At 44.1% G+C, this 25,070-nt stretch overlaps 2 protein-coding genes across 4 annotated transcripts in view; both read left to right on the top strand.

Annotated features, from left to right (window-relative positions):
* LOC308113115 (helicase ARIP4-like) overlaps positions 1-11,324 on the top strand; it is a 35,919-nt gene extending 24,595 nt beyond the window's left edge. Inside the window, exons 5-22 of the mRNA XM_080469096.1 lie at positions 1,270-1,496; positions 1,586-1,768; positions 2,019-2,152; positions 2,816-3,012; positions 3,119-3,322; positions 3,429-3,567; positions 3,652-3,829; positions 3,950-4,168; positions 4,271-4,389; positions 4,578-4,702; positions 5,447-5,546; positions 5,642-5,847; positions 6,444-6,619; positions 6,970-7,166; positions 7,319-7,518; positions 7,645-7,734; positions 8,177-8,272; positions 8,396-11,324. Of these exons, the coding sequence (XP_080325222.1) occupies positions 1,270-1,496; positions 1,586-1,768; positions 2,019-2,152; positions 2,816-3,012; positions 3,119-3,322; positions 3,429-3,567; positions 3,652-3,829; positions 3,950-4,168; positions 4,271-4,389; positions 4,578-4,702; positions 5,447-5,546; positions 5,642-5,847; positions 6,444-6,619; positions 6,970-7,166; positions 7,319-7,518; positions 7,645-7,734; positions 8,177-8,272; positions 8,396-9,519 (3,914 nt within the window). The 3' untranslated portion in view covers positions 9,520-11,324. The remainder of the gene's footprint in view (positions 1-1,269; positions 1,497-1,585; positions 1,769-2,018; positions 2,153-2,815; positions 3,013-3,118; positions 3,323-3,428; positions 3,568-3,651; positions 3,830-3,949; positions 4,169-4,270; positions 4,390-4,577; positions 4,703-5,446; positions 5,547-5,641; positions 5,848-6,443; positions 6,620-6,969; positions 7,167-7,318; positions 7,519-7,644; positions 7,735-8,176; positions 8,273-8,395) is intronic.
* A 3,829-nt stretch (positions 11,325-15,153) lies between these two features.
* tmem115 (transmembrane protein 115) lies at positions 15,154-22,826 on the top strand. 3 transcript variants are annotated; one of them, XM_080470367.1, is made up of 4 exons: positions 15,175-15,680; positions 16,096-16,610; positions 17,988-18,352; positions 20,877-22,083. In XM_080470367.1, exons 2-4 carry the CDS (start codon positions 16,119-16,121, stop codon positions 21,181-21,183), a joined length of 1,164 nt encoding a protein of 387 aa, XP_080326493.1. In that variant the 5' UTR covers positions 15,175-15,680; positions 16,096-16,118; the 3' UTR covers positions 21,184-22,083. The 3 variants fall into 3 exon arrangements, with proteins under 3 accessions (XP_080326492.1, XP_080326493.1, XP_080326494.1); XM_080470368.1 differs by having other exon boundaries at positions 15,188-15,489; XM_080470366.1 differs by having other exon boundaries at positions 15,154-16,610; positions 20,877-22,826.
* Positions 22,827-25,070: the final 2,244 nt, after the last annotated feature.

The raw sequence follows: 25,070 nt of genomic DNA, 5'->3' as shown, positions 1-25,070 counted from the left end.
TCGGTCTCTTCCGTTACACACACCACACCCACACACACACACACACACACACACACACACACACACACACACACACACACACACACACACGTTCATCTTTTCAAGTCATGCAAGTAGTGACCATTTCCACATTTATTTAATATGAAGTGGGTGCAATTTGTTTTCCTTGTTTCTCATGAGCAAAAAACTTTCTTTGATTTTGATTTATATCTTTAAATATATCAACCCAAATAAATGGATATAATGGAAGTCCAATTTTTCATCAACATTAAGATAGCAGTGGCAGAAGCTAATATTATTTTTCTACTCTTTGCAGAAAAAGTGTGTATTTGGACGAGGTAACTTTTTTGAAACTTAAACTAAATGCTGTCAGCCACACTTAAAAGTTCATGTAATCAACTCCGCCACTGCTAATCTTCAAAGATTTTAATTTGATTGAAATCTTTTATGATATCTTGATAAATCAACTATTTGGAAAGCAAGCGTTGAATTGTAAACATTTTGAGGCTCACGAAGCAGACTAGACATTTCATCACTTATTAGCAGCTCCATTTTCCATCCACCCATCTTTCATACCGTTTTAATCCAATTACATTTCTTCATTCTCGACTCACTCATACATTAATAGTAATCGTGTTGTCAATCTCAGATTTAAACGTCCCTTTCCTTGTGTAACATAAAGAGCTTGCAATATAAACACTTCTTTTAATAAATGTATGACGAACTTCATCGTAGAAAATGTTTTTCCTGTAAATTACCATAAATCAAAGTCAAGGTTCCTCCATTATTTTTACTAAACATGAATTTAAATATTTAGGGCCTTTTTGTTATGTGATTGTAGCTTATATGCAATGAAAATAAAAAAAATGCCAAGATATCAAAATAGTTCATGAAACTACATTCAAAAGCCATAATTATAACAATATAATGTATGCAATACAATACAATGTAAAAGTTATTGAAAACTTGTGTTCACGGGGTAGAAATAACTCCCTAAACAATTTAATTACATTCAATTATAACGATTCACTCTTATATAAAAACTGCTATCTTACTTTTCAAACACGACAGGAAGTTAAGAAAGCATTTATGGTCGTTTGTCTTCGGGGTTTTTTGCTTGCTCTCATTATTTTATATATTTCCATAATACATCCAGTGTTTTGGGGGTTAAAATATCCCAAGACAAAGATAACATGTAGGATACATTTTTAATCACGTCCCATGTTTCAACCACTTGTGACCATCTGACGCTCCCCTCACTCTGCCCAGACATCATAGATCTGAGCTCCGGCGAAGATGACACCATCGTTCACGTCATCAGTGAGTCCACCAACGAAGACGAGGAGGCCGAGCCCAGCGACGCTCACGCCAACGACGCCCTCAACCAGCCGGACGCACAGGGCCGGGTGCTGGTCAACCTGAACCGTCCAGCCGAGGAGGAGGACGAGGACATTTATCTGTCGCCTCAGCTGGCACGAGCAGTCAAACCCCACCAGGTACCAAATCTGATCAGCATTTATCCACCGACTCCACTTCTTTGCTCCTGGTCGTGTCTCTTCATGCTCCGCCCCCTTTCCATCCTCAGATTGGTGGAATCCGCTTTCTGTACGACAACCTGGTGGAGTCAGTGGAGAGGTTCAGCAGCAGCAGCGGCTTTGGCTGCATCCTCGCTCACAGCATGGGCCTGGGTAAAACGCTTCAGGTCATCTCCTTCATCGACGTCCTGTTCCGACACACCCGGGCTCACACCGTGCTCGCCATTGTACCCGTAAGCACCCAGTCATTATACACTGAGCTGCCTGAAGCTAGGGATGAATACACAAAGAGTTTTTCTGCAATTAATCAATCACCCCTATAAATACGAGCCTATCAGTTTGTTCTTTAACCAGAGACATTTTATGAAAATCTGAACTATAACTATAACTAAACTGTAACTAAATCATATTATCCCAGTCTTTTGATCAAGTATTTGGAGATTTGGATTAACTTCAGTTATTGGTCTCCATCTTTCATCCCAGGTGAACACGTTGCAGAACTGGTTGTCAGAGTTCAACATGTGGGTCCCGCCCCCGGAGGCGTTACCCCCGGATACCGATCCCGCACTGGTGACGCCACGCGCATTTAACGTGCACATCCTCAACGACGAACACAAGTGAGTATTTTAATCCCGTCCATGCAGCCACCTGCTTTCTTTTAGGTCGTAGCTTTTCTGTTTTTTGAATGGATTCAGGGAGAATAAAATCATGCAGGTTCTTTCATCCTCTCACACACACTCACAGCTCAGGACCAGAGAGGAAATGTTCCTTCTGTCTTTTGGAAAAGAAAAAAAAAAAAAAAAGACTATGCTGACCTCGTGGCCCATCTCTGTGCTTAATCCCCGTCTGTCTCAGCTTTCGTTACTACTCTCTGGTGCTCTTTTCCAAATCAGCTGCTTCAGCCGGAAAGTTTTCCCATGCTGGTGTGTGTGTGTGTGTGTAAGGAATGCTGCGATATGAGCATGCAGCAGCATGATACAGAAAGTGACGCAGAGTCTGTTTAGCTCAAACACGTCAAGCTCGCGTGACCTCATATACTCAAGAAAGAACAGCAGTAAGCATTTTGCTTCCACTGTTAAGCACGATGACGTAATTCATCATTTTGTAGTTAATTGTCAAAATATCCCAAGCTGGTTGAATTAGCTGTAGCATTCTAATAAAAGATCATCTGCTCTAGTTTGCATCTAATTTTCTTTTCTTATACTGATATACGTCTTTATCCAGCCAGTTTCACTTGAAGGTAGAAACAGGCTAATGCCATTTGTTCGTCTGAAACCCAGGAACACTGCAACCAGGGCCAAGGTGGTGGAGGACTGGGCTCGGGACGGCGGGGTGCTGCTCATGGGCTACGAGATGTACCGCCTTCTGTCTCTGAAGAAGAGCTTTGTGTCCGGAAGGAAGAAGAAGAGCAAGAAAACAGCAGGACCCGTCGTCATCGACCTCGATGAGGAGGACAGACAGCAGGAGCTACTGAAAGGTTGGTCACACTGCGAGGAGGAGGACATAGCAGAGGAAGTAAATTTGAGATAGATGGTAAATAAAAACACTAAGTAATAAAATTCTAACCCAATAAATTCTTCCAGGTATTGAGAAAGCCTTGGCCAGGCCCGGTCCAGACGTGGTCATCTGTGACGAGGGACATCGCATCAAGAACTGCCACGCCAGCACGTCCCAGGCTCTGAAGAACATCTGCACCCGACGCCGCGTGGTTCTCACCGGCTACCCTCTCCAGAACAACCTCATCGAGTACTGGTGCATGGTGGACTTTGTCCGACCAGACTTCCTCGGTACGGAACAGGATTTTATAGTTGACCCAGCGGTACACGAGGAGATTAGAGTATGATTTTATTTACAGCTTCCTGGTACATGGTGTCACTCATGGTGTTTTTACAGGTACTCGTCAGGAGTTCAGTAACATGTTTGAACGTCCCATTCTGAACGGGCAGTGTGTGGACAGCACGCCTCAGGACGTCCAGCTAATGAGGTACAGGAGTCACGTCCTGCACAGCCTGCTGGAAGGCTTTGTACAGAGGTGAGTGTCCAGAATTCAAGACAGGATTTGGACTAAACATCTGTTGAATTTGCGAATTCTGACTTCTGCTTGTCCTCTTTGCAGGCGTGGTCATGATGTCCTGAGGGACCAGCTGCCCTCCAAGGAGGAGCATGTGATCTTAGTCCGCCTGTCCCCCCTGCAGAGGGCGCTCTACACCGAGTTTATGAATCGCTTCAGAGAGGCTGGAAACACAGGGTGGCTCAGCCTCAACCCGCTGAAGGCTTTTTGTGTCTGTTGTAAGGTATGGACTCTCTTTAACGTTTTGTAAAACCATCACATGAGCTTTAATATCAACATCACGAACTGAAGTTCTGCTACAATTACTGAAAGATTATTGTGGGTTGTTTTGGGGTTTTTTTAGATTTGGAACCATCCAGATGTGCTGTTTGAGGCCTTGCAAAAGCAAAACCTGGCAAGTGAGCAGGACTTAGACCTTGATGACATCACCTCCACGGCGCAAGCCCGATGCCCGACCGCACCAAATCAGAAGTCTAAGAACCTGGACAATCCAATCCCCATTGGTGGCCTGAGTCTGAACCAGCTGCAGGAGAAAGCCAACCAGGTCATCACCTATGAATGGGTACGTTTGTGGACTTGAAGCTACTTCTGTGTAACCTCACTTTGAAATCCGCCTGTTGAGCTGATCTGGAGCCAGCGTAACCAGACTCCGTTCTCTCTCCAGGCAAAAGAGATCATGTGTGACTACAAGCCCGGCCTTCTGGAGAACTCGGCAAAGATGGTGCTGCTGTTCCACCTGATAGAGGAGAGTGTCCGGAAGGGAGACAAAATCCTGGTTTTCAGGTAAAAAAAAATCCGCTCATGTTATATTCCTTCATAATTTTATGAAAGGAAAAATGTTTGTAAAAGTAAATTGTAATAGAGTATATTTTTTTCTGTCTTCACATTCATTCTGAATTGGTTGAATACTAGTTCAGGTTTACATTGTTGGGGGTTTAATCTCTTCATCTTCTCCCGTCTCCCTCCTGCAGTCAGAGTTTATCCACGCTGACGGTCATCGAGGATTTCTTGGCAAAGAGACCAGTTCCACCGTCACCCAACGCACCCAGCAAGGACAGAATGAACCACAACTGGGTCCGCAATCTCAACTACTACAGTAAGTGATCACTGCTTGTAATTTAAATGAGTGTGTTATTTTGTCATTGTTGAGTCATTTAATTATTAGACATTTACAGTTGGAGACATTTACAACCACCTATTAAATCAATCCCGCTGAGAAGGGGATAAAGTGTGCTGCTGAAAGGTTCCTGCAAGTAGACAGACGACACAATAGTGTTAAAACAGATTGGTGCTCACTGGAGGACAGCAACATCCTCTAAATCAGGGGTGGGTAAATATTTATTTTAAGGGGGGCTAATGAAAAGTCATGTGCGGGGCCAAGGCTTGAATTATAGTTATTGCGCAACATGAAAACACTATAATTCTGTAAAGCTTAGGCCTTCAACTAGTTGCATTGTCTGCACAAAATGCACCCACTTTCATTTAAGACATAATTTGTCATTGACTCCATGTGTGCCAGTCAGGAACCAATAAAGGGCCACATGTTGCCAGAAGCCCATGTAACGTTCTGCTCTAAATACTCGTAAATTGGATGATCCTGTACCATCTTGAACTCTGGAAGTGACATGAATACAGTGATGTGGTTGGAAAAGAGCTTTCGCATTGACTGAATGCTGCCACCTACTGGTCATTTTCATATTTGTTGGACAAATACATTAGCTGAAACTAAGTTCTCAACTCTTTAGGAATACACTGTCTCTGTCAATATTAACAAGTGAGTGCCTACATCATACACAATTTGAGTTGTTTGATCCATTTTTGTTTGTGCTATATTTTAAAGGACTGGATGGAAGCACAACGGCATCAGAAAGAGAGAGACTCATAAACCAGTTCAATGATCCATCCAACACCTCAGCGTTGGTCTTTCTCCTGTCTACCAGGTAACAGTCATCCACAATAGTAACAACACAGATGTCTTGAACCAAACATGAAAAACAGTGCACATAACCTTGCCGTGGATCTCTCTGGGTCTCAGGGCTGGATGTTTAGGTGTGAACCTGATCGGCGCGAACCGCGTGGTGGTGTTCGACGCCTCCTGGAACCCTTGCCATGATGCCCAGGCCGTATGTCGTGTTTACCGCTATGGGCAGAGGAAGCCATGCCACATCTACCGACTGGTGTGCGACTTCACTCTGGAGAAGAAGATCTATGACCGACAGATCTCCAAACAGGGCATGTCTGGTGAGTGGTTGGATGTCAAGAATACCAAAAACAAAACTGGAACGAAAGCTTGTTTGTCAGCAGAGCTTCATTTCTGCCATGTTTCAATCAAGACTATTTCTCAAATAACTAATAATCATAATAAATGCTGTCACAGATTTCACATACAATGTTTGAAGTATGTCCTTCAAATGTTTGATTGTTGTTTAATTCACATTAATATGCACTGAAAAGTCATGGGAAGTGAAAAATGGACTCTGACCCATCACACTGTGCATGCGTCTAACCTTCTTCACATGACAACTCTTCCAAACGTCTGTCTGTAATCAGACTTAACAAAAGTGACTGAAAAAGCTCAGTCTGTATGAACAGACCCCTCGCAACTAAATAACTGGCTTTAGGCTGAAAGCAGAGATCTCCTGTCAAGAAGCTCCTGTCTGATGGGGTGAATGGTCCCAAGTGTTTGTTGTCACTTTCTGCTGAGATCGACACATTCAGGCCACTGCTGCTTTCAACCACATCAGCAAGAAGGAACCTTCTTCATGAAAACCGTTTTTGATCAGTAAAATTTACAGTAACTTACAGTGAATATTTCCTCTCGTCTCTTTTTCCATCAGATCGTGTGGTGGATGACCTGAATCCAGTGCTGACCTTCACCAGGAGGGAAGTTGAGTCTCTTCTTCACTTTGTGGAGGAGGAGCCGGACCCCTCGCATGTCCAGCTCAAACCCCAGGACAACATGGAGGGCGTCCTCAGGAAGGCACTGCACCGCTATTCTCATCTCATTACAAAGGTAGATAAATAAAGGACAGTCATTATCCTTAGACGCCCTCTAGTGGTGACTAGAAATCATAACATGTCTTCTTCATGCCTCTTCCATTTGTGAAAAATCCATTTTGGGGTTACATTTCGGGTGGGAGCCATGACTGCTACAATTACACAATGAAAATACTAAAGAAGCCCTCAATAAAGACTGATACCTCTCCTGTTTTATATTAAAAATATACTAGAAATACATCCGTTTTGAAAGGACTCTTGCTGTTATTTGCAGTTATATTTATCTTAAAACTGTAAACTATCAAAGTACAGTTATTAAACATTGTTAAGCAAACATTGATCACTCATCCGCATTCCTTCTCGCAGCAACCATTCCCCCATGAATCCCTCCTGATGGACCGCAGAGAGATGAGGTTGAGCACAGCTGAGAAAAAAGAGGCCAAGAAGGGCTACGAAGACGAGAAGAGGGCCTCGGTTCCATACACCCGCCCTTCCTACGCTCACTACTACCCCGCCAGTGACCAGAGCCTCACTAACATCCCTGCCTTCAGTCAGAGGAACTGGTCAGTCATTCACAGCTTTTTAAACATTCTCCCTACTTCTGGCTCATTTCATTGTTATTCATACTGTTTTATAATCACATCTAAGTAGAACGTTGGGTAGTGATTGAAAGTGTTTCAACTCGTAATAAGACGGTAAATAAACCTCCTTCCAGGCGTCCTCCCACTCATACTGAGGAGAAGCCAGTGGCCAATGTTCGGCCAGTCCAGTCAACTCCAGTTCCCATGATGCCCCGCCAGGCATCAGCAGGTTCTACCAAAGGCAGCGATTCCTCGAGATCCAGTATGGGAGGCTTCCCTGTCAACTGCCTGCAGAAGGCCGGGGTATTTGTGCAGAAAATAGTCACAACTACTGGTAAGCAAATTACAAATCGCCTTCATTTTTTTCCCTTCTTACTCCTATGTATCATCATGTCTTTTCTTATTGATTAAAAAAAAGAATTTCTAAATGACCTAATGTTCCTCTCTTGGTCTTTTCTAGACATTGTGATTCCAGGCACAAACAGCTCGATGGATGTGCAGGCTCGGATCACTGCTGGCGAGAGTATCCATGTTATCAGGGGCACAAAAGGTAAAAAAAATACTAACAAGAAATTGCTTAAACATTTGCTTGTACCATCTTGTCAAATGTGAGATCTAGTTGCTTCTCTATGAGCCAATAAATATTAATACATTGACTCCTATGAACAAGCCATTACATGGGATCAGGCCACTTGCTCTTTGCTCATGCGAATGGCAGAAAGCTCAGTGAATACAAACATAACGGTGCAGAAATGCGATAGGACACAGACAGACAAAAGTGAGATTACTCGTCAAAGATATGATTATACATAAACAACTGTCCATACAGGTGTACAAGTGGGTTTTACTGCTACAGTACACCTGTAATTCTTAATGATGATAAAACAAATGCAGTCACGATTCTGTATTTGCCACCCATGAAAAACTGTGACTCATCACTTGACTGAACTTTATGAATATTACTAATTACTATTCTCTGCTGTCTGCTTCAGGGACCTATATCAGGACAACTGACGGCCGCATCTTTGCCATCAGAGCAGCTAACAAGGCAAAGACCGCGGAGGAGAGCGCAACAACGCCACCTAAAGGTAGGATTATTCATTTACCTGAACTATGTACTGTGTACCACTCAAACAGCTCTGGCTCTGACATAACCACTGAGCAAGGTCGCCTTTGTAAATAATGTTTCTAAATCCTTTATTTCCCCTCAGACTCACCAGCTCCATCTCAGGAGGGTTCCACCAATGGTAGCAATGGCTGCCTGTCCCCCGAAAGAGAGCAGCTCACAGCCTCCAAGACGCTGCCCCGCCCGGTGTCGCCCGACAGCCCCGGGATCCTCAATGAGCTGCAGCACTACGCTGGCAGCGCAGGGTCTGCAGCCTCTGCTGCTTTTGGTGCTCAGCCAGAAGGGGCAGCAGAGAGCACCACAAACAAGCCCCCTGCCACCAAACTGGTCCACGCCAACGGCAGCAGCAAGGGCAACTTTGAAAGTGGAAATGTGAGCCACCACGAGGCCTCAATGGCAGATGTGATCCAGATCGACACGGACGCTGCCCAAGACCTGAGAACAGGAAACAAACGCAAAGCCTCCAGACCGTCCCATGAGGAGCGGCCCAGTAAGCAGCTGTCTGCCAGCAAACACTCCTCGGCCTCTCTGGCCCCGCAGGGCTTCTCCTTCACTGGGGGCTACGGCCTCCCGCCCTTGGGCCTCAACTCTGCCATGTTGGGTGGTTCCCTGAGGCATCCGCTCTTCATGGGTGGGGGCTCGCGCTACTTCCAGCCGCCACAAGCTCAGCTGGGTGATGCCAGTTACATGTACCCGGATCTCTTCGGCCTGGGCGGTGGCAGCGCCGTCCCCACTTCCTCCTCCCTGTCTTCATCGACGACAACCACCGCCTCAGCCGTGTCCGCTTCTTCGTCGTCTTCTGCATCAGCCAAAGCTGCCAGTTCACTTCCAGCTGCGCTGCCGCCGTTCATGCTGAGCCCCAGCATGGCAGGCATGGCCGGGATGCTGCCTCAAGGTTTCCCACTCTCCTACAGTCAGTCTCTGGCGAGCCTCTACACAGGCTCCATGCTGCCAGGTGGGCTGCCGGGCCCCGCCGCCACCCCCGGTCCCGCTGGAGCCAGTTTCTTATCGCAGTACCCCACCACTGCTGCATCCAGCTCCTCCTCCTCCTCGCCTTCCTCCTTCTCGCCCTCAGCACGCTCCGAGGGCCACCGGGGTCCTGTCCTGGTGAACGGCGGGGACATCAGCAGCGTCAGCAGCTCGGATGATGACGGCGATGAGGTTAATGATGATGATGATGATGATGTGATTGAGGTGAGGGGACAGTGACAGAAAAAAAAATTGCTGCGTTTCTAATCATTTAAATGGGAAGGCGTCTTATTTGCTGGGTTGAAAAGTCCATTAATATCTTTGGGGAAAACGGACAGAAATGTTGAGGAGAGCCGAGCCCCAGCAGAACATTTTCCTCTGGTCATCCCTTCTGCCTTGAAGAAACACTTTGAGTGGGGACTGAACACAGAGTGGTGAATTCTGACGCTGAATATTCAAAGATGAAACCAGAAGAAGGGTTAAAAAGCCTGGAAGTGGACTCAACGGTGGAAATCAGAGGATATTGGGCTTCCAAGTTTGTTTGTTTTCGTCCTGTATGGCCATGAAAATGCTAATCACTGGACCACGCACTGCAGAGTGTGGGCCTGCAGTGACCACAGACGGCCACTAGTAGTTGTACTGTTGACTTTAGAGATTCTAGTTCTGCAGCTTTGCTAAATGTTGAAACGCTCGCTTTTCAGCTTCATTTAAACAAAACAAAACAACAAAAAAAAGATGACAGTATGATGGAGATGCTTATTGAAAAAAAAAAAAGTTTGACATAGCGTTAGCTGGTAGTTTAATTCGTCAAATAATTGAAATGGTATTGTTTGTCACTTGTTGAATATTGCTACTGAATATTTGTGGGGGGAAATAAAAAAAAAAGAGATGAGAAGAGCAAACCGAACTTTAGAAAGCATTTTGATTGAACTTAGAAATTCACTGCCAGGCCCAGGGGTATTGTACCTTTTTGTCTCATGAGGAGAAAAAGAAGAAATGGATCATCTTGAATGATAAAGAAACAGTGGTGGCTTGTCGAGGACAATGGCAAAGACATTTACCGAAACTATTGAAAGAATGTATGCTTAATCAAATGCCTTTCTACCAGGCCTTTTTGGAAAAGACTCCTGTTTAAACGGCATCAGACACGGGAAGATCTGATTTTTCCTCTCTTTTTTTTTTTCTTTTTTTTGGTGTGCGTATTTTATATTTATGTAATCTACTTTCTAAAGATTGCCTAAAAACAGCCAGGTGAAAACGAGAAAAAAAAAAAGCAAACAAACAAACTGTGTCCTAGTGAGGTGTTGTCCTCGTAGCGGAGAAACAACCAACAGAAAATGCCTTTTTTGCCTCCCATCTTTCTGAATGTTTAACTGTGAGAGAGAGAGGAGAGGTAAGGAGAGACAGACGCTCTCTGGATCTCACCCGCAGTCTTACTGTAGCCTAGACAAAAACCATGCAAAACACTCAAGCCTATATATGTATGTGTACAAGCCCAGAGGGAACTGAGCTCGCCAGCGCCTGAGTTTTGGTTGCGCTCGTAGTCGTTACCGATCCCGTTTGTGCGTGCTGTGTTTTTCTTTAAGGGGTTACAAAAGGAATAGAAGGAAGGAAAAAAAAAAAAAAAGAAGAAGAGTCGGAACTTGTGTTACATGGTTTGGTAAACTTATCCAGACACAGATTTCACCTCTGCTCTGCTTTTTACTTTTCTCTGTGTCGTCTCATTATTTTGTGAACAGAGCTCGACGTGAAACCAAACTTTTTTTTTTTTCTTTTGTTTCTATTTTCTTGTGGAGAGGTGATGTGGCTTTGCCAAAAAAAACAACCAAGAAAAGCACATCAGAGAAGCTCCATTAAAGAGGATCGTGTCTTAAGAGACCAAATAATGTTGTCAACAATGTAGAACCGAATGAATATCCACCACGGCAACACACACACACACACACATACACACACATGCTCCCTCTCTTACTTTGTGTGTCATTTTCACAGCAACGGTTGAGACGTACATATCCAGCTCTGCGCTGTGCTGCACTGTAAAAAATTTTTTGAAAAAAAGACACAAATCTGTATACGTCTGTACGCGACGTCTGGGTAAAAGCTGAAAAAGCTCCACCGTGTGACCAAGACGCCCTTTAGACTACCCATAAAGCACCACTTCGCTCCTGTCTGAGCACACAGTGAGGTTCACCTCAGTCAGCCCCTCTCCTCCAACGTGGCTGCAGCCAGAGCTTTAAAAAGAAGAAAACCCACCAGCTCTCCCGGCGTTTTCCCACCCTTCACTCTCCATACTGAAACTGTTATTTTGCTCATGTTTCTTTCTTCTTTTTTTTTTTTTTTTTGCTCTCCTCTTTTTACAATGTTTAAATTACCAAATTAATTTATTTATGATGGTGCATATTTATTCATTTTTATTTTTGTACAACATCGGGTTTTTTTTTTTTGGTTTTTTTTTGGTTTTCCATTTGTTTCTTCATTATCTTGTTTGTAAGATTTGTATGGTCATATTAGTATTGTTGTTACTACAGATGTTTTTTTTTTTATTTTTTTTTTTCTTGCTCTGTTGGATGTTTAGTTTTTTTTCTTTTTGTTTTCTTAAAAACTGACGATCAGCCAGTCTGACCCATCACATGTGAACAGGTGCAGAACTTGCATGTGGACCAAGCGACTACTCCGTCGCTGAGCGCGATAAATATCCAGGATCCAACTTTTAAACGAGGATCCGATATCTGATCAGCTCTTCCTAACGGGGGGGGGGAAAAATGGAAAGTCCAACACCGAGCGATTACTTGACAATCGGCTAAATCCAGAGCCAAGTGCTTATTTACACGGGCGCAGATGATTTGGAAAGGAACGTCTCATCGACTTAATGTGAGCCGTTAAGTGTGCGTGTACGCTCAGTCACAAGTAGTGGGTCGGAAACCGAGGCAAGTCCAGCTGCTCATCAGCTGAAAAGAGGATGATGATATCAAGTGCTTTTCTTTTGCTTCTTTCGTGCTTGTTTTAATGGTTCAGTACCATTTCTTCTGAATTGTCCACCATCGAGCGAGTTTCCTCCACGTTGGAACTGTCCGGTACGTCAGCTCGGTGTTTTTGCCGAGCCAACCGACCGCTCTGTAGTTCCACGGCTCTCTACTTGAATTTACATATTTATTTATACAAATCGAAGTGGTCGGACCGGCCGAGACGACTGTCTGAATTCCATTTTTTGCCGAGGAGAAGATTAAAAGAGATCTGCTGTCTGTGAGGTTTGGCTCCAGTCGAAGCCTGTTGTGTAGATTACTGATGGGTGATGTGTATGACCCTGGATTACGTTCAGATCCTTCTTCTTTTGTTGTTGTTTGTTTTTTTGAAGTTTGTAAATAAAGAGAAACATGACGTAAATTGTACTTTCCCTTTTTTCTTTTACTGTATCGGTAGTTACATGTAGTTCCCTCCTAACTTCACCATCTCTCTCTCTCTCTCTCTCTCTCTCTCTCTCTCTCTCTCTCTCGTTAAAAAAAGGACATGTTGACAATAATACAACTTTTTCTCGTAAATGTTGATATTTTACAGATGTACAGTTTTAGAATGCCTTCAACCAGAAGCTTATAATGTATTTCAACACGGTGATCCAATCATATATCATATTAGTCTGGGAGAGAATGAAACTTGCATACATGTTGTCAGTCATCATTGGTAGAAGCATTTTAACATTTTAAAAACCAAAATGCCCTAAAACACTTTCCTCTTTCATCTGGTTTACATTTGAGTTTGGCTATTTGAGTGCAATTTCTTTTTTCTGTCCTCATTAGAAACTTATCCAGAAAAGTCTGATGTTACTATTAATACAATCCAAAATCTGTAATTGCTATGACAAAGCATGTGTCCCCTAACAAAACATAAAAATGAAACAGGCAATGCCTGTTAAAGATAGATTTAATATCTGCATCATTGCTTTGATACAACGTACAGTTGAAACTAGAAGTTTACATACACTATAAAAAAGACACAAACCTTTTTTTTTTCTTTCTTTCTGAAGGTAAATCAGATTGAACTCCTGTTGTAGGTCAGTTTGGATTCCCAAAATGATTCCTATTCGCTAAATGCCACAATAATGACAGAGAATTTCTTCTTTGGATTCAAAAGTTCACATATACTAAGATTACTAAGTCTTTAAACAATGTGGGGAAAGCCCAGCTGATCATGTCATGGCTTTGGCAGCTTCTGTTAAGTTAACGGACCCCATCTGAGTTAATTGGAGGCGCAGCTTTGGATCACTGCAGCTGACTGCAAAATGCACAAATCACCACCACCTCTGTTATCGAAAGACAATGAAGAAAGTTTATTCCTAAACTGAAGAATGGGCGATTGCAGCAATCCAATCAGAATGTGGCTGCTGGAGACTGAATCACTAAATATGTTTCTGCTTCATGAGTCAAGCATGTGTGTCGTAGCACATGTTTTTATTCCATATTCAGAAATGCATGAGTCCTAAATCTTTGTTTCTGATAGCTTTGGGTGAAGGGTGCTGTTCACTCTGTGTCCCGGTTCTCTGTTTTCCTGTGGCAACCTATTTGTATGTGATTTGTCTACACTGAAAAATGTGATGTGAGTTCAGGTGGTTCAGAATAAACTGAATGCATCTGTATGTGTTTTAGTTTTATGTTTTGTATATGTATATGAATTAAAGTGTGATTCAAGGAAACAAACATAGTAGATTTGCGCTCATTAATAATATAATGATAAAATATGAATACTCACCCACTGAGGAAGCAACGTCTACAGACATTGAATTCATGTCCATCCGTCAAGGCCGTAATCTGGACGTCTATTTGACAGCCAGAACTCGTTGACAAATGACACATAAAAATGACGGACATCTAAGAAACTCAGAATCAGTTGAAAGAGACAGGTCACAAGCTGTTAAGTCCAACTGCCTGTATATTTATTGATTTGTCATTAAAATAATGAGGGAAGTAGATCATGAAAGGCAAGAAGGGACAGTATGTGAAGTTTAATGCACAATATCTAAATTATGACCATTTATTGTTTTGGTCGCAAGGCACAGAACTTTTTAAGCTACACTGAGAAACTTGCAACTTTAACTTTCATCTTGTGAATTCAACTGTGTCCATGAGTAAATGTTTTATCAGCACTGTCGAGGATCATTGTCAATTGTCTCATTGGGCGCAGTGGTTAGTGCTTTTGCCTCACAGAGAGAAGGTTGAGGGTTCAAATTCACCTGGAGGTGCTTGTGTGTCCATGGGTTTCCTCTGCGTTCTCTGGTTTCCTCCCACATTCCAAAAACATGCACGTGATTGTAATTGGCAATGCTAAATTGCCCCTATGTGTGTCCTGTGATAGACTGATGATTGCTTTAAAAGTATTAATGACGTCCAGACAAGATGTAAATACAATGTCCAAGCTATGTATAAAAAATTATAATTCTGGATCCTCTGAGGACGTCTTCTGGATGTATAGAGTTGATGTGTTTTGGAACTACAACCACAAAATGAATGATAGCCTATGCAATGCAGTGACATATTAAGTTTAATTCAGATATTAGATTAGAATCAGTGGCCAAAATAATGTGGTGATTAAAAGGATCAAACCAGCATGGCTTCCAGTAACCTGCCCAATTTCTGATTTTATATGCTTATTTATTGTTCATATTAATTATATATATTTTACAGGATGCAGTAACAGTCTAAATGTTCCCATTGTGGGACAATAAAGGGGATATCTATCTATCTATCTATCTATCTATCTATCTATCTATCTATCTATCTATCTATCTATCTATCTATCTATCTATCTATCTATCTAGCGATCTATTTGTGAGAACTCAGTTTCCCAGAGTGCTTTGCGCGCTGATACGTTACGTGACTTGACGTTTTAGCTGATGACGGTGGCAGACGGCGCAGGTCACTTAGCTGAGTGGACGGACTGGGAGGAGAAGTGCCTGCCCAGACAATTTATTTATCATTTTCTCCGGCAGCCAACTCTCAGAAGACAGAGGGACAAAAAATAAATAAACGAATGAAGCTGAGGCGGTGCGATAAAGACGGAGGAGTTCCCGGGAAGTGGCGCAGGTTCGGGGGCGTCTCTCACATTGTTTTGCGGGCCTGTTGCTAGCTCCGGGAAATCCTCGGCTTCAGCCCCCGAGTCGCCGGGCCGAGAGGGAGGGAGAGGGACCGGATCCTGTCTGCTGCTGCTGTCACCCACCAGGTTTTTACTGACCCCATCGACTCTGTCTCCACCTGAAGACGTTGCTTCTCCGCTCTTCCGCATTGGAGCTGGTTGTTAAAGGACGCTAACCGTAGCAGGCTAAGTCAGCCAGGATGTGAACAACTTGGCAGTCTGTGGTTTGTGTACGTCAGGATCAGCAGACTGGGCTCCTTCCACCTCTCTGATAGCTGGTGAGGAAGCTTGTTCTGCTTTAGTTTACGCCTCCTGAAGGTCGTCAGGTTGGTTAAGTAAAGGTCCTTTTGCTGAGGTTATCACACCTGAAGGCTTATCTACTGCAACCCAAAGTTTGAGCTGGAAGAATCTGCCCGGCTGCTTGTTTTCCTCAGTATTTTACTATCTGGTTGTAACAGGAACATGTTGTAAAGGTGAAGTCTCTCATTGAATTTCACAACAAAGATCAACACAAGGAAGACTGATTACCAAAACTACAGGTTCAGGTAGTGTCCCGGATGAAGACTCTCGCTGGCTGGGGGTTTTTGATGCTGTCTTACCTGGCATTAACAATCTCACATTAGCATCCTGCCACTGCCGTAACACAAGCAACTGACTGTCTTTTTCACTCCCTTGGGTGTATTTGTTCAAAAGAAGACCCTTCAAGACAGATCACGATGAATCGGTACCTGCCTGTGGCCCGACAACACTTCCTGGCAGCCCTCGCCAGCACCAGTGTGGTGGTGAAGACGATCAGTGCTGTGGTGGTCCTGCTCTACCTGCTGTCATGGGCCGTCGACACACCATACGCCCTGGGGGTGACCCCAGGCTACCTTTTTCCTCCCAACTTCTGGGTGTGGACACTGGTGACCCATGGGGTGGTGGAGCAGCACATCTGGGGTGTGGCAGCCAACGTGGGGACAGTCATGGCCTGCGGGCGCCTGCTGGAGCCTTTGTGGGGTGCCCTGGAGCTCCTGATCTTCTTTGCAGTGGTTAATGTGTCTGCAGGCCTCCTGGCTGGCCTCTCCTACCTCCTCACCTACGTGGCCACCTTTGACCTGGACTACCTGTTTGATGTGCGAGTCAACGGGGCAGCCGGGTTCCTGGGAGGTGTCCTGGTGGCCCTGAAGCAGACCATGGGGGATACAACAGTCCTTCGAGTGCCACAGGTGAGGCTTTAGAGAGGAACGTGCTGGATGATACGCCGATTTAAAACATTTAATGATAAGCAGCCATAACACAACACTAAGATCTTCAACTAAGCAGCCTCTTATTTTTTGTTTAAGTTACATCAGCATTAAATCCATACTGTGAAGTGAATTGACAAAAACGTGGCAAAGATGATTTCAGGCTCCTATTTATGTGAAGCAGAGTTTCATGTTGTTCTTTATGGGTTTTTTAAAAAAGTGCAAAATCATACTCCGTAATATGGAAAGTTTAGGTCAATATGCTGTTGTTGTACTGGTCTCTGGCTCAATTGGGATTAAATGTTCAGCCTAAATGAATTTGACAACCCTGGTAAAAAAAAAAAAACAACAATAATTGTATTGTGACACTGCTGCTCACAGGATAAATATAAAAATAGTCATAAGACAATGGAAGTCTCACTGTATGGTACTATGAATTGGACCAGCAAGAAAATGTTACGGTGTTTGTGTACAGAACTTTCTGGTTTGATCCAGTAAAATATTTGGTATAGAATAGAAATACTTCATTAATCCCAAAGGGAAATTCTTCAATTCTTTGTATGCATTACGTGTGCCAACAGACTTGAAACAGGACATACGACTAACTATTGACAATATAATCCAATACATCTCACAGTTGCATAAACAACAACAGTATGAAACACAAGGAGGGACTTTTTGGGGCTGTTGTATTGAAGTAAGAGATCACTTTGTCGTGCAGTGATCCCCCAAATGATTTATATGCAAATGAAAGTGGCAGCTCATCTGTGAACAGTGGAAAAAGAGTTTCACATTGTTCTGACGGTTGAGATGTTTATTTAGTATTTTATGGCAGCAACTCCTCCATTTATTTTTTTTGTTGCCGTGTCTCTTTGTGATAATCAATATTAACTCTCTTATGAGGATACCGAGCAGTTTAATTAACTGGTACTGATAAAGACATCCTGGTTGGTGGTTCAGCTGTTGATTGTTCTGTGAAGCATCCGTGTGGTCTGATAATACATGCATTAGGATATAGCATCATCACACTGCCGGTGTTTACCTGTTAGTTTCACATTTCTAATATAACCCTGAAACTCCGTTAGCTGCCCACATGTGCCGTGAATCTTTGTCTCTGCAACTCGGTCACTTCATTTTCATTTTTTTGAGTTATTTTAGCAGGATAGGAAACAAACACCAGCAAAAATGTCAGGCCGCTTCAGCAGGACTGCCGGCCGTTACCTGGCATGTAACCAGCTATTGTTTGGTGTTCCCATTCCTCAGTCCTGCTGGTTGAGTGAAAAGTGGGAACTGCCAGCTGAGGCCGTCTGTGGGCACGAGGATGGCCGCGCTCATGGCTCCTTTCTCTTTTCTTCATAGGTGAGACTCAAAGCAGCTCCTGCTCTGGTCCTGCTGCTCCTGGCCTTACTGCGTCTGTCCGGGCTGCTCGACAGCTCCGCTCCCCTGGCTTCGTACAGCTTCGGCGCCCTGTCTGGCTGGGTCTACCTCCGCTTCTACCAGAGGCACAGCCGGGGCCGCGGGGACATGTCCGACCACTTTGCCTTCGCAAGTTTTTTCCCTGAGGCGCTGCAGCCAGCCGTGGGACTGTTGGCGGGCCTGGTCCACGCCGCCCTGGTCAAGATAAAGGTGTGCAGGAAGATGGTGAAGAGATACGATGTGGGCGCGCCCTCCTCCATCACCATCAGCCTCCCAGGAACGGACCCGCAGGATGCAGAAAGAAGGAGGTGAGTCGCAGTCAGAATAAGAGAGTCACACAAAAAAAAAAACCTGTATCGTTCATATGATGTGAACAATGTGAGCCAGATATCGTCTGTTAGCTGTTCTGCAACTCGCTCATAACTCGCATCACTTCACCTAATGCAAGTACACACACCCATTTAATTTTCTCAGCACACTGGTCTATTAAAATAATTGTTCTCTTTGGTATTTACAGCAGCAGAGTCTGCTGAGCCTCTGGGATCTTTTTTTCAGTCCGTTTACGTGACACCTAAAGAAGTCATGATGTTAGTCGGAATAAAAGTGAACTTTTAAACAAGTCAACTAAAATCTAAGTTCTCAGAGCTAAACTAAAACTCAGATGCTGCCACTGAATGTCAAAGTCCTCCTGAATGTGATACAGAGCAGTCGGACTGGAAAAGTTTGAGTTTAACACAAAATCCCGGCCCAGGATTTCAGCAGCATGTAAAAAGATCAACAGCAGCTCAAGCAAGATATATATGGTGACAACTGGCGGATTGTTTTGGGGCCGATGTGGAGACATGATTACTGACTGGCTATCTTGATCATGATGATCGTCTGTGACGTCAACCAGAAGTGGCCCAACTTGGCTGAGCTGTAACTTCAGTTTGTGGACTTTAAATGAGCTTCACACCTTAAAGCTGTCAGAAATCATTTCTCTTCACGTTTCACTGCTCCACACACGCACGCACTCACACACGCACGCACTCACACACACACACACACACACACACACACACACACACACACACACACACACACACACACACACACACACACACACACACACACACACTCTTTCTCACTCTCATACAGATTGTCATCATTGTTCACACTTATGACACGGCCTGAAATGAAATATCTTCATATAATACTCATACTTGTCTGGTTTCTTTTTTTCCTCCTAACTGAACTGCAGTATTTGTTCGCCTGTATTCCAGCTGGTTGATTCCTTTCTTCCAATATGACACACATGCAGCAGCGATAAACGTGAAACTCTAATCTTTTGTCAATATTTAACCTTGATTATCTGGTGATTCAGAGGCCGGACTCCAACTGAATGGACCATGTGATAAGCAACTAGTTGTTGTCCAGGATTAAATTGTCCATCACTTAATAAATATGTTTGGAAAAATCAAATCAGCAGAAATGTTGGGATAAATCCAGTCGAGTGGTACCCTTCATATTGGAGCAGTAATCCGAACTAATGTAAGTTCATAGCTGAAGTCAGTGTAATTCAATCGCAATACAGAGAAACAATATCAACATTTGTCCTCCTGAGTCTGAAAGCTATTTTTATCTTGCATTTAGCAACCGAAAAGAAAATAACTGCTCGATGACAACCCCTGCTGACAATGTGTCCTCTGTTCACCGCATAAAGACTTTTGTTATGCGTCTCGGCAGTGAGAACTCTCACTTGTATCTTCAGGGTGTGTTTCCCATCCCCGATCACAACATTTACAGAACGTCTCAAAAGCTTTTGGTTTTTTCCACTCCCGTTAAAAACAATCTACACATGTTCTAATGGGTTTGTGGTACGTCGAGGGTGTGTCTTCTTGGCTGAATTGACTTAATGATCACAGTCACACATATTATTTATGATCATTGGTCATTGTTGAGTCCACGCTCACTTAACTACACTTTTTCTTTTTAAGGAGTGAATCCTCACGTGTTTAGACAAAGTCAGCTCCTCAAGCTGAACCTGTTTGAAAGCAGCTAATAGAGACAAACATGAGAGCGCAAGTAATGTAAGGAATTAAAATGGAATGCAAATGATGTTTGTCAAAAGTAAATAACATCAGAAAAGCTTTTTATACACAGTCCAAATTGAAAATTGATGATCTGGAGAAATGCAGCTGTGAGCGAGGTGGTCTTCGCTCCGGGAGAATTTTACGCAGTACATAGCGGGATCATGGTTTTGACTCTTCTCCTCCAGGGACGCACGCCTCAGCAGGTCATGTGATCCGCAGGTTTAATTTGGCTCAGGTTTGACGCCACGTGTCCGCCTTGGCTTTTTGCTCAGGGAGCCATTCATGAAGTTTCTTTCCCCAACTTGTACATGAGGTTTCATTTATTTCAGTGAGAATTCGACAAAATCTGCACCACCAGTTCTCCCACAGTGTTGAAACGACTATAAATCAGGGGTGTCAAACATAAGGCCCGTGGGTCCAAACAGCTACAGGATAAGTTTTTTGTGCTGTATTTTTCAGTATTTTGTACCAGAAAGTATCATAAAAATTGGCTTCATGTTGAGATTTCCGGCATTTTGGGGAGTAACTGTTTTGATTTTGTGAAACTATCGACATTTTCATCAGTTATACTCTGCACCACGACAAAGAAAAGTTATTGAGGCACTATTTCACTGGTCCGAATCACTCGAGATGAAATTGCACCGCATGTGGCTCCTGAACTAAAATGTGTTTGACGCCCTGCCGGGTTGCACGCATGTTACAGCTGTACTTCTTCCTGCTGTCATTAAAGAACATGGCTGTTTTGATTCCCCCCCCCCAGACAACTGGCCCTAAAAGCTCTGAACGAGCGCCTAAAGCGCGTGGAGGACCAGTCGGCGTGGCCCAGCATGGACGACGAGGAAGACGAGGACGAGGACGAAGTGAGAACCGACACGCAGCCGCTGCTCCCAGGTGGACGCGACCTCTCCTCCTCCGCACCGAGAACAGCCGGGGGCGCCGCCGGCATGTCCCTCTCCTCCACCTCCTCATCCTCCATGTCGCAGAGCGGCGGGGCGCCTTCCTCGAGCGGGGTGCAGCACCCGGAGTCCAGCATCATCAGCTTCGAGGACGCCCCCTCCAGGTCGTAGCAGCGAGGACACACGTGTACAGTAATGCACGCTCATTTCGATGTCACTGGCAAGTATACTAGTGTGTTCAGCCTCCCTGACTAGTATGCAGGTGTATTCAGTGGCAGTGATTAGACATACACTCAGTATCGCGCTCAAGATCTTGGGCCAATCCGCACACACCGCCGTGTGCACGCAAACTCCTCCGTCAACATCGTGAAGCCCAGAAGACCGTACCGATCAGACTTTGTGGTTGTGAATTCTGACAGGGCGAACTGAACACTTCACTTCTATTCTTCCTTCTGAAAGTCAGAAGATCCCGTCTTGTCCGGATTCGATCCCCAACCTGCAGAGTCGCTGTTCACTGCTTCATGTGTCTCTTCCTCCTGCTTTCAAAATAAATAACAGAATGGGTGTGCGAGATTCTTTTTGTAAGTCTTCTTGGGAGCAGCCGTGTTTGTTCCTGGATGGCCTGTCATGAAGAAGCCACAGAGACTCACGCCGGATGTGACGCCGCAGAGGATGTCTTAGCTTTTGTTCCACCGAGTAGCAGGAGTGGGACACGAGACCTGTGGACTCAGCGGGCGGTGCTGGACCAGAAAGAAGCTGCTGCAGGTCAATCCTGCTGATGAACTCCCATACCAAACGACAAGGTGCAAAGAAGTGCCAGGTGGAAAGAGTTTTCCAGACCAGGTTCAGTCTCAGCCTGGGTTCTCTTTTTGATCCTCATGCTTTTATTTTTATTCTATTTTCTAATGCCCCACTTTGCCACATGTTGTTTTTTTTAATTTTATTTTCCTGTCTCCATGCAAATAAGGCAAATGCTTCATTTCTGCTGACTAACGTGTTGACGGCGTGACGCTCAGACACACCCGCTGATGCTGATCTTGGTTTACGAGTTAAAATTTGACTGAGTCTGGGATTTTTTTGCTGCTGTTTTTTCTCTTCTTTTTTTTTTTTTTTTTACAGTTAAATTCTGATCATCCACATTTTGGGATCTGAAATGATGTGAGAATTATTCAAGCAATAGTGATCTGGATGCATTTGATGTAGTCACCAAGTGCAGGATAGAGATCTACATTCTGGACTGATGGTTTTCTACAGTTTGTCTTCACGCTGGTTCATTAGTGGTCAGTGTGTGTTTCTGTGCTCCGTCGGCCCCGACCCCACGAGGACCGACGATCCCCGCACTGATCAGTAGTCAAACCCGGCACTCGCTCCCCTCCTCACCTTCCTCGCACTCAGACTCCAGGAAGGGGAGAATGAATTTGACCAAGAGGCTGATGGGCAGCCTCGTTGTTCCACGGAGATGACCGCGAACTTCCCACAAATCTGAAGCTCTCTTCATTTTGTCCGCCGACCTCCCGCCGTGTAAATGTCGCATTCTGTTATGGTAACTGGCAAATCAACGACTTCCCAATTTCACTTAACTGTCTCTATTAATTACAATTATAGACCGACAATAAATGAGTTCAGACGACACAATTACAGTGACGATAAGTTGAAACCAGATTGCCAAACGTGTAAGCACGAAGTCACAGATTCTTCAACGAGTTAAGAAAGCATATTTCCTTGTTTCGGTTTGTGGTGAAACGGAATGAAATGTGCAAGTCGTTCCCGCTCTGTTTGACAGGTGTGACTTTAGTTGAATTGTAAACGTGGACAGAAATGGTGTCAAATGTAGTCATTTTTACCATTTTCAGGTATAATAAGATTTTGAGTGATCAACGGTGCTGAATGGACACAAAGTTGCCGCCGGAACCCGAGTTGACCACCGCAGCAACTTAAAGTACACGTCAGGTTTACAGACGAGTCTTTTTTTTTTTTTTTTATCAATTCTTGTTTCAATCCAAACGATAATCCTTCCTGGTCCGGAACGACCCACCACATGGATCAACTAAACCTGGAGATTTGTCTTGATTTATTCATTTCCTTTTCTCAAAGTAAGCCCTGGAGGTTAAATAAAATCTCACACCGAGGTTTCGTAGGTGGCAAACTACACAAAACCTCTATCAAACACAGAAACCTCATTCACATTCAGATACTTTGTCTAATGATACAAGCTCGTTGCATGTATTATAGAACTCTACAGAGAACTCCATAACAAACGCCCCGACATGTGGAATCCACCTTTGATGTTTGATACAAACTCGGCACCTTTTAATTTGTTGCAAATCTGACCTGGGACAGATTCCTGATACGTGTTCTCACATAGTTGATGTTGTGTTGGCGTGTAGCGTTGCAGGACCGGACTCTCCGCTTTTAAACAAATGGTAGAAATCATTTGTGAAAACTTAAGAAAGTCTGTAAACGTGTCTCTCCATGATTCAGCAGAACGGTTTTGTTTTGTTTGTTTGTTTTGTTTTTCGTGAGGAATGGTGTTTGAAGGGGAAATGATAAGCCATATTAGAAGCTGCGTGTTCCGTCTTGTTTGTCCTCCTGGTGACTTCATTGTGCTCTCGTCTTAGCCACAGGTTTCATGGTCGGGCCGCTCCTTTACTCAATGTTAGTGTTTCAGTCCTGAATCTAAAGCGGGGATGTCGAAAAATCTCAACCTGCTCTCAGAGATAGAAGTTTATGTCATGTTGAGACCTTCTCTGTCACGCCGGCTTCACTCCGCTCCCACTGCAGAGTGAAAAATCAGCAACATCCGAGCGCCTGCAGATCACCGTGAACATTCGCAAAGTGCGAAGTCGTGTAACTTTATCGGTGAGAAGGAATCTGGATGTTGGTAGTCTGAGGGTTTGAGTTTGAGCCAGACTTCCTTCACATTGTGATGTTTTTTTTTTTTTTTTTTTTTCTTTTCCTCCTCTGGATTCCGGTTTGCTCTCCCTGTAAACGTCTTTTAAAGAGAGAGAAAGCTGCCTGCCTGAATAATCGCAGTTTTTTTTTCCTGTGGAGACGAATCTGAGGATGCGGGAGAGGGTAATGAGCGATGGAGCCATCTCACTCAGTGCGTCGCCAAACCCCTTCCAGGCTCGGCTGGATCGCTGGCTGGCAACACACTCCATTTATCTCTAGATCTTCTCCTGCCGCAACACAACTATCCTGTTTATGTACCGTAGGCATGCCGACTTTGAAACCCCTCCATCCAGTCTGTGGAGTTTCTTCTGTTGTGAAAGTGGCTGATAGAGGATACGAATCACCCACACGAGTTCTCTGCTCTCAACTAGTCGTTTTTTTGGGGGTTTTTTTCCTCCAGTTTGATGAATCTCATCACAGTTCAAATTAAGTCCTGATTTCAAGTTTGGACAAATGAAAATAATAATAATATACTTCTTGGTACAATATGTGGAATTGAGTGAGGCAGTAGCGAGTCACAGCCGTGTTCATTCGGCACTATCTGGCGGTATCGGGACCTTGACTCATCGCTCCCTCTTGTGGCTTCGCCAAACTATTGCTGCTTTGCAGTTCCCCTGAAATCGGAGCCGTTTGTGGTTTTGTTAGCGCGTAAAGAAAAGATCCCGCCTCATCGTGTACGTAAGCGTCGCTCAGCTTCCCAAATTTAGTGTTTGCAGTGGGTCATGTTGGCGTAAAATGTGTTTTAAAGTTCTGTTCGATTGCTTCAAGGACTTGTACGTTCAGCTGGGCTCCGTAATATTATTAATCCTAAAGCGCCAGCTGCAGACCTGCTTCACTAGGCTCACTGCTGGGATTCACTCCACACAACGAAGAAACTGGAACGGACGTGAGAAGATACTCCTACAGTACACACTATTTATTCAACCGTTTTTCCAACGTTTCAATGTTTTAAGCTGACGTTCTCACATGTGTATTTAAGAGTGATGTAATAGAAGAAGAAAAAAAAACAGCAGACAGCCCTGATTTCAACTCAAAGACAGTTTTGTAATGTTGGACTTGTATTGCGGGGAAAGGATTTCAGGATTTCACTCGCGGTAGCTACGACT

This window comes from Lipophrys pholis, assembly GCF_963383615.2.
Source record: "Lipophrys pholis genome assembly, chromosome: 8".
Classification (NCBI taxonomy): domain Eukaryota; kingdom Metazoa; phylum Chordata; class Actinopteri; order Blenniiformes; family Blenniidae; genus Lipophrys; species Lipophrys pholis.
Note: the sequence above shows the minus strand (reverse complement) of the source record. Positions and strands in the feature narration are given on the sequence as shown.